Source organism: Thunnus thynnus, chromosome 7 (assembly GCF_963924715.1).
Source record: "Thunnus thynnus chromosome 7, fThuThy2.1, whole genome shotgun sequence".
Taxonomy (NCBI): domain Eukaryota; kingdom Metazoa; phylum Chordata; class Actinopteri; order Scombriformes; family Scombridae; genus Thunnus; species Thunnus thynnus.
Window position 1 is genome coordinate 35,192,659 of NC_089523.1, and position 8,700 is coordinate 35,201,358.

Below are 8,700 nucleotides of genomic sequence, written 5' to 3' on the forward strand. Positions count from 1 at the left end.
TTTTAATCAAATTTAAACTTGATATTTTGGTCGTATTGATCGATCAGTTGAAACAGACTAAAGTTTCTGATCAGAAAGTTTTGATCAAACAGGAAGAAGAAAAACATGTGAAACATGAAACTGACAGGAAGTAAAAAGTGAAGTAAAGGCTTTGTGTTGGAGGATGAAACATCAGCAGGAAACACATGAAGTCTATCTGATCTGAACTGGTCTGTATCTGCCGGCGGAGCAGAACCAGTCCAGCTGCTCGGACTGGTTTCCACCTCAGATACTCAACGTCCTCATGGAGTCGAAGTTATGATCATTCTTCAGTTAAATACTAAACAACTAAAAACAAACAATAAGGAAGAAAACATTATTATTAATGGATTTGATTAGTGATTTATTTCATGTTCTTATTGGTTTAAAGTTCATATTTTTGTTTCAACACTGAAGACAAACAGCGAGTTGACTGAATTACAAATAAAGATAAAAACATCTAAAACTCCTAGAAGACATTTAACCAACACAAAATACTTTTACACTGAATTTAATCACTAATATTGTTTGACAGTAAACAGCAGAGACAACATGAGACCAGTCATGTGGTTCCACTGGTCAACATGAACCAGGCTGGAGGACGTTAACAGTCCAGAACAGTCGATGGTCCAGAAGAGAAAACTAGAGTTTGTTCTTCTCAGCAGCAGCAGAACAAACCAGATGAAGAATATAAAGGAGTCTTCATCATCAGGCAGTGGTGGAACACTGATTTATTACATTATAAATGCTGAGCTTTGAAATGAAATGTAGGTGACCGTGAAGAAAACGGGGATTAACTGAAAGATTTTTGTAAAAGTTCTTCGAACAGACGTGACGAAAGTGATGCGAGTGTGAAAAGACGCCTGATGGAACCGTTCTTTGAGGACTGTTTCCGCCCGTCGGATGTTCTTTGACGCGCAGCTAAATTAAGCTCGACAAATAGCCTGCTAGTTCTGCTGAATACGTTACCATGGTTACTGAGCAGCAAATCATAGGAGCCGCAGTGATGGAACGAAACCCTCAATTACATCACACCTGAACGACCTGCTGACTTCCTGTTTCACAGCTGATTTCATATTATTTCTGTAAGAGAACAAAAACACTGCAGACTCACCGTTGCTGCTGTTTTCTTTTGAAGTCAACTCTGATGAAGTGACCTCTCTGCTCGACTCCGAGTTCACCTGAACACAAACATTTAGTCACTCAACAGTACATCTTGTATTGCACAGGTGTGTCTCAGGTGTGTTTCAGGTGTGTTTCAGGTGTGTCTCAGGTGTGTCTCAGGTGTGTCTCAGGTGTGTCTCAGGTGTGTCTCAGGTGTGTCTCAGGTGTGTTTCAGGTGTGTCTCAGGTGTGTTTTGTGTCACTCAGGTGTGTTTCAGGTGTGTTTTGTGTCACTCAGGTGTGTTTCAGGTGTGTTTCAGGTGTGTTTTGTGTCACTCAGGTGTGTTTCAGGTGTGTTTTGTGTCACTCAGGTGTGTTTCAGGTGTGTTTTGTGTCACTCAGGTGTGTTTCAGGTGTGTTTTGTGTCACTCAGGTGTGTTTCAGGTGTGTTTCAGGTGTGTTTTGTGTCACTCAGGTGTGTTTCAGGTGTGTTTTGTGTCACTCAGGTGTGTTTCAGGTGTGTTTCAGGTGTGTTTTGTGTCACTCAGGTGTGTTTCAGGTGTGTTTTGTGTCACTCAGGTGTGTTTCAGGTGTGTTTCAGGTGTGTTTTGTGTCACTCAGGTGTGTTTCAGGTGTGTTTTGTGTCACTCAGGTGTGTTTCAGGTGTGTTTCAGGTGTGTTTCAGGTGTGTTTTGTGTCACTCAGGTGTGTTTCAGGTGTGTTTTGTGTCACTCAGGTGTGTCTCAGGTGTGTCTCAGGTGTGTTTCAGGTGTGTCTCAGGTGTGTTTCAGGTGTGTTTTGTGTCACTCAGGTGTGTTTCAGGTGTGTTTCAGGTGTGTTTCAGGTGTGTTTCAGGTGTGTTTTGTGTCACTCAGGTGTGTCTCAGGTGTGTCTCAGGTGTGTTTCAGGTGTGTCTCAGGTGTGTTTCAGGTGTGTCTCAGGTGTGTTTCAGGTGTGTTTTGTGTCACTCAGGTGTGTTTCAGGTGTGTTTCAGGTGTGTTTCAGGTGTGTTTTGTGTCACTCAGGTGTGTCTCAGGTGTGTCTCAGGTGTGTTTCAGGTGTGTCTCAGGTGTGTTTCAGGTGTGTTTTGTGTCACTCAGGTGTGTTTCAGGTGTGTCTCAGGTGTGTTTCAGGTGTGTTTCAGGTGTGTCTCAGGTGTGTTTCAGGTGTGTTTCAGGTGTGTTTCAGGTGTGTCTCAGGTGTGTCTCAGGTGTGTTTCAGGTGTGTTTCAGGTGTGTTTCAGGTGTGTCTCAGGTGTGTTTCAAGTGTGTTTCAGGTGTGTTTCAGGTGTGTCTCAGGTGTGTCTCAGGTGTGTCTCAGGTGTGTTTCAGGTGTGTCTCAGGTGTGTCTCAGGTGTGTTTCAGGTGTGTTTCAAGTGTGTTTCAGGTGTGTTTCAGGTGTGTCTCAGGTGTGTCTCAGGTGTGTCTCAGGTGTGTTTCAGGTGTGTTTCAGGTAGAGCTGCTGCAGTATTGATTTTTTCTTATTGCACAAATTAGTGAACCCACTCAAACCATCGCTGTAACTTCCATTAAAAAATAATCATTTAAATCTCAGATGTTTTAAAATAATTGGTTCCTAAATACCGTTTTGGCCCAAAATAAGGCGACTGATTACAAGATGACCCTCCTCTCTTTACATCACAGTATAGTTGCATCCTCACACTCTCCTGAACTTATTTTCTCTGGCAGTTAGCATTTATAACTCATCATCATCTGTCACAGCTTGACATATTCTGTTTGTGCAGCAGATGCGTCGTGTGTCAGTAAACGTGCAGTACAGACGACAGCCTGTCAGTTAATAAATGCTGCAGCTTCTCAAAACCAAGAAAAGTCACGTCTGTTGTTTCACCAACCGCTGGAAAAGTGAAGCTCCAAAGTTAGCAACAATGGGTTAGCCTAGCCTGACGATGCTAAATGGAGAACAGAGAAATGTGTTGCTCAGCCTCCCTGCAGCAGAAACTCTTTCAGGCCTGACTGACTCTAACACACTCACTATAAACAGACTGTACATCACTGGCTAGCCTAGCAACATTAATGCTACAAACAACCCATAATGCAGCACTCCGTCTAGAAGTTGGCTTTACATCAGATGATGTTGTGAACACATAATTGTCTAGAACATAAGACGACGTGTCTCTTATATTCAGACCAACTTTCTCTCTCGTTCGCTCTGTCGTCTGAACGTCCATCTTTATGTCTCTAAACGTCTTCGTCATCTCCGTCAAGCCTCAGATAATAACTGATGTCTCGTCGCTCAGCGGTGATCAGCTCGACTCTACGGTGGGCGTGATGTGACTGTGTTGCCGTGGTAATGCCGTAACCGCGGCAGCTCTAGTTTCAGGTCTATTTAGTGTTGCTCAGGTGTGTTTCAGGTGTGTTTCAGGTGTGTCTCAGGTGTGTTTCAGGTGTGTCTCAGGTGTGTCTCAGGTGTGTTTCAGGTGTGTCTCAGGTGTGTTTCAGGTGTGTCTCAGGTGTGTCTCAGGTGTGTCTCAGGTGTGTCTCAGGTGTGTTTCAGGTGTGTTTCAGGTGTGTCTCAGGTGTGTTTCAGGTGTGTTTACGTACCGATGTGTTGCTGACGCTGCTCTCCTCTGAGATCCTGGATGGGATGGAGACAGGAGGCGGAGCTCGCCACGTCCTAAAACACAGCAAGTATGAACAGTTATCACCATGACGACAACCAGGTGAAGTGAAAGACGTCAACAGTCTTGTGATTAGCGGACGAGCCGCTCTACCAGTCACAGCCTCGGGCCCTGAGGATTGTGGGTAAACTGACCTGATTCGGTCCTGGAAGCGGGACAGGAAGCGGGTGGAGATGCTGAGTCGAGGGTTCAGGAAGTGTTTCTCCTCGAGAGGCTGCAGAGTCCGTACGTCAGTATCAAACTTCTCTGAAAGGTCAAAAGGTCACACAGACTTCAGCCTACAGGTCATGTGACAGAGTCAACACATTAGTGATGATGAGGAAGTGATACCATCAGACAGACTGCAGCACAGCGTGTCGAAGTGGTTCTTCAGAGAGTTCCTGTCCTCGTCGTCCTCCAGACCCAGACTGCCCACCGAGCTGCCCTGACTCAGAGAGTCGGTGTCTGTCGGGAGAGAAACAACCTCACAACACTCTGCTGCTGATCCCACGTGCACACCTGCACACCTGGAACTGCACCATGAATATCACATGCTGCATGTGAAGCTGAATACTGGAGCAGTAATGTATCGTCACAGACGGGTGTTTGTGTAAACGTGCGACACTGACCGGCGTCCTGCTGCTGCTCCACACTTCCTGCCGACCCCTCGGAGCAGGCGGAGTCTGGACTCAACTGACTGCTCCACACAGGCCCCGCCCCCTGACCTCTGACCTCCAGTGAGGTCAGAGACGGCCGTCCATCAGTCACACCCTGAACATCAAACTCCCTGAAAACACACAAACACACACACACACAGAGGATTCAGCTGTATCTGTTTAGCCCCGCCCCCCCCTCTCTCTCACCTGTGTACCTGTTGTTGTTGTTGTGAAGGTGAACAGCTGATGATCAGCTGATGATGGTGAGGCTCACCTGTCAGCGCTGGTGATGTTGGGGTAAAGGATGTAGCTGCTCCGGTCTTCACCTGCAGTCTGCAGCACCTGCACATCACACGCAGTAACAGAGAACGTTACCCATCATCCTCTGCTGCTCACCTGCTCTGACATCATTTATCTGATAACACCTGGTGGCCTCATTTATGAAGTTATTAAGTGTAACATGTAGACGAGCCTCATCCTGTCATCTAGTCTACACGCTGGACCTGCTCCTGGTCTGGTAACACCTGGTCTCACCTTCTCCTCCTCTCCATCTTCTTCTTCTTCCTCCTCCTCCTCCTCCTCTTCCTCCTCTCCCAGCAGACTGTCCAGACTCTGAGGGTGGAAGTCTTCCTCCTCCTCCTCGTCCTCCTCGTGGCTCTTGGTGGGACTCGGGGAGAAGTGGGAGCAGATGGTCAGAGGGTTCAGCTGCTCCGTCCACCGACTCCGTACCTGACGAGGCTCAGGGTCGGCGTCTGATTGGACAGCAGTGGAGGCTCCGCCCTGACCCTGCTGAACACACAACACACACCTGAAGACACCTGAAGACACCTGAAGACACCTGAAGACACCTGAAGACACCTGAAGACACCTGAGGCCTGTTCAACACATCCAGGAGCTTCTGCTTCTCTGGCTTCACTGAGCCTGACGGTGTCCAGAACCAGAACTATGAAGCTCAGTGACTCTGGTCTAACAGTGAAAGAGGCGGGTCGTCAATAACGAGCTCGTTCATGTGAAAGAGGTTTATTTGCAGTTTTCATCACAGTTGTCTGATGTTATTCTGACTGCAGCGATGAATCAGAGAGTAAAATCACTATTAAACTATTAAAATATGTGTTTAGTGTCGTAAACGATCTCCGTTTGTTAGAAGCTCTGATTTAAAACCAGAAACACGAAACAATAAAATGTTTCTACTGATCTATAAAAATATATATTGATCTTTTTTTACTCGTCACTTTATTGTAACTCTGGACTTTTGTCCATGTCGGGATCCTGTAGGAACGATGACGCTTTATTTCCAGTGATCTGATTGGTCACAAAGATAGAAAATAACATTTTGGTCTTATTTTGAAAAATGTAAAGATCCAACAACAACTTCCTGGAAACTATTTACACCTGCTGACTGCTGGTCCGACTGTATATAAACTATTAATAATCTAATGATGTCATATATAATAATAATATATCAGTCAGAGGGACCAAACCACTACTTTTACTGCAATACTTTAACTACATCAAGCTCATAATACTTGTGTACTTTTACTGCAATACTTTAACTACATCAAACTCATAATACTTGTGTACTTTTACTGCAATACTTTAACTACATCAAGCTCATAATACTTATGTACTTTTACTGCAATACTGTAACTACATCAAGCTCATAATACTTGTGTACTTGTACCTGAAGACACACACATCTAACTACACCTGAACATAGCAGTGAAACCAAAGGAGATCAATCAACAGACTGATTGATTATTGGCAGATGGATCAGTAAACAAACAGGAACATGAGACTGACCAGTTTTCTGAACCACATGGGCAGTTTCCCGTTGGTCTGGAGCAGCTGAGCTTCTGCAACACAAACAACAAGAGTCACCTGACGCAGGTAGAGCTCCTCCCACCATCACGTCAGCTGACAGTCAGTCTGATCCATTAATCTCCTCCTCCTCCTCCTCCTCCTCCTCCTCCTCCTCACCCTGAGCAGAGTCCAGTCTGGCCGGAGTCCTGAGCTCTTCCTCCTCCTCTTCCTCCGTGTGAGGCAGCAGAGAGGACGGTACCGTGATGAAGGTTTCCCTCCTGAAACAAACACACATCATCTTCAAACATCACCCGCCGGCTGCAGACCGACACCTTCCTGATCCTCTTCCTCCTCCTCACCTGATGTTTTTCTGTTTGCCGCCGCCGTAGGTTTCAGGTGCGGCCTTGGGTCTCTGGAGGCCCCTCCTCTTCCTCATGGTGCTGGTCATCTGAGAGTCCAGCCGCCACACGAACACACAACTACACACCACAGACACAAAGTCAACACGGTTCTTTAGGTCTTCCTCAACAAGCAGACGGCTGAGAGGAGGTTACCTGTCTCCTGACACGGTGATGAGGTGTCTGCAGTCCTGACTGAACCTCATACAGGTGACGATCTCTGAGGAAACAAAGAGGAAGATCATGTTTCAACTGCATCTTCTCAGCTCAGGCTTCAGACTCCAGCCAGGAGCTGACCTGCTGTGATTAACGTGACAGCGTGTTGCTGTTGTTGTTATAATCTTCATCACTGTGGACATTAAACTTACGCTAGTTCAACCACCCTCAGCTCTCTCCTTCTATTAGCAACCGTCTCACTGATCCCACAGCTGTTAGTTACTTTAGCTCGGCAGTTAGCTTAGCAGCTAACTTAAGCTAACTAACAGCTAACTCTCTCCTGCCTTTAGTGATGACGGTGCGCGTCATTAATAATGTTCAGTCAGGAGTTAAAGTGCATCACAGCACAGAGACAAAGTCTAATAACATCAGCTAACAGTTGAACTCTGTTTATTAACTACTGATGTTTCCTTTCCAGCAGAAACACAACTCATCATCATCATCATCATCATCATCAGCAAACAGCTGATTATTTATGGAGCAACATTATCATTCACTCTCTTCTCTCTTTTAGCTGCTAAATGCTCCGCTATGCTAGCCTACAGCTAGCCTGCAGCTAACTGTGTCTGTACGTCCGGGCGAGTTGGATTTACTCACCGGAGTGTCCGAACAGGGTGGCGACACACTCTCCTGACTCGTAGTCGAAGACGGTGATGTTTTTATCGGAGCAGCTGGTGGCGAAGAACGACCCCGACGGATCCATGTGAACCTGAGAGAAAACACATCACCACACATATCACACCTGGTTTCACCTTTCACTTACACAACTTCTACACTGTGATTTATAGTCACACAGATATTAACTTTAGTTGACATTACTGATGATTTTAACAGAGTCACATCTGAACAGATTATTAACTCTGAACTTGTTTAGAAGGAAATAAAAATGAGCTGTAAGAAGTTTTCTGTGGTTGTTTGTTTACAGTCACTGATCATCCAGCAGCTTCTCCTCATGTAGATCAATAAGAACGTACAGCGTCCAGTCTGCACCATCTATTAAAGAGATCCCCCCCCCCCCCCCCCCTTTAGCAAAGTCAACATAAGTTCATCAGCTTGTCTGCGGCTGCTGAAGGGTTGGTCGTCGACCTCACAGCGAGGAAGAACAGTCTGAACTCATCAACAGGTTGTAGACGTGGTTCCTTCAGTAGATCTCAGTAGATCTCAGTAGATCTTCTCTACAGCTCAACTCAGTGTTACATTTACAGTCAGATCAGACCTAAAAACTTCTTTCATGTTTTATTTTATATGTTTCTCACTAATCTCAGCGTCATAATAACTGGCAGGTTTGAGCAGCTGATCTCTAGTGAGTTACTCTAATGAAGACCTTCCTGCTCTAGACGCTGCACTGCAAGTCTGTCAAGAGGACAAAACACAGCAGGTTACCTTGAAAATAAACATAAACAACACATGAAGGTAGAGAGAATAATACAACATCATTCCACATTAAATGTCTAGAAACAACTAGACCTGTGTTATATATGTTGTGTATTTCATTTGGTCGCCTGTCGATGGCGTCATACCTCCTCTACCAAAGAGTAAACACGCACCAGATGCATACGGCGGCGCTGTGTTTGTCCGCTACAATGGCGTCTACCAAAGAGTAACTTACACACATACAAGATAATACATCGGCGTTGTGGTTGTTCCACACAAACTGTTATAAATGGACTTTTATTCAGTTTTAAGCCACATTTTCATGATAAATTTAGGTGGTTTTTAACTATATCTTTTAGCCGGAAGAAGGATTTTAGTCATTGGACGTCTGGATCTTAAGTTATCAGAGAAATAAACTGGACAAACGTTAGCAGCAGCTCGGCTAACAGCCCCTCCAGGAAGTCCGGTGGTCACCAAACATTGTCGGAGAAATATTGATTTTTTAGGTAAAACAGCTT

General features: G+C 45.4%; 1 protein-coding gene across 4 annotated transcripts in view; it reads right to left on the reverse strand.

Moving 5' to 3' along the window:
* wdr62 (WD repeat domain 62) overlaps positions 1 to 8,700 on the reverse strand; it is a 28,873-nt gene that overhangs the window by 3,497 nt on the left and 16,676 nt on the right. For 3 of the 4 annotated variants that reach the window (XM_067595715.1, XM_067595713.1, XM_067595716.1), the window contains exons 17-28: positions 7,406 to 7,517; positions 6,749 to 6,812; positions 6,554 to 6,673; positions 6,372 to 6,472; positions 6,195 to 6,247; positions 4,929 to 5,183; positions 4,669 to 4,736; positions 4,368 to 4,525; positions 4,090 to 4,203; positions 3,894 to 4,005; positions 3,683 to 3,755; positions 1,133 to 1,199 (exon numbers count right to left, since the gene is read on the reverse strand). In XM_067595715.1, coding sequence (XP_067451816.1) covers positions 1,133 to 1,199; positions 3,683 to 3,755; positions 3,894 to 4,005; positions 4,090 to 4,203; positions 4,368 to 4,525; positions 4,669 to 4,736; positions 4,929 to 5,183; positions 6,195 to 6,247; positions 6,372 to 6,472; positions 6,554 to 6,673; positions 6,749 to 6,812; positions 7,406 to 7,517 — 1,297 coding nt within the window. The remainder of the gene's footprint in view (positions 1 to 1,132; positions 1,200 to 3,682; positions 3,756 to 3,893; positions 4,006 to 4,089; positions 4,204 to 4,367; positions 4,526 to 4,668; positions 4,737 to 4,928; positions 5,184 to 6,194; positions 6,248 to 6,371; positions 6,473 to 6,553; positions 6,674 to 6,748; positions 6,813 to 7,405; positions 7,518 to 8,700) is intronic. The other variant, XM_067595714.1, reaches the window with a different exon arrangement.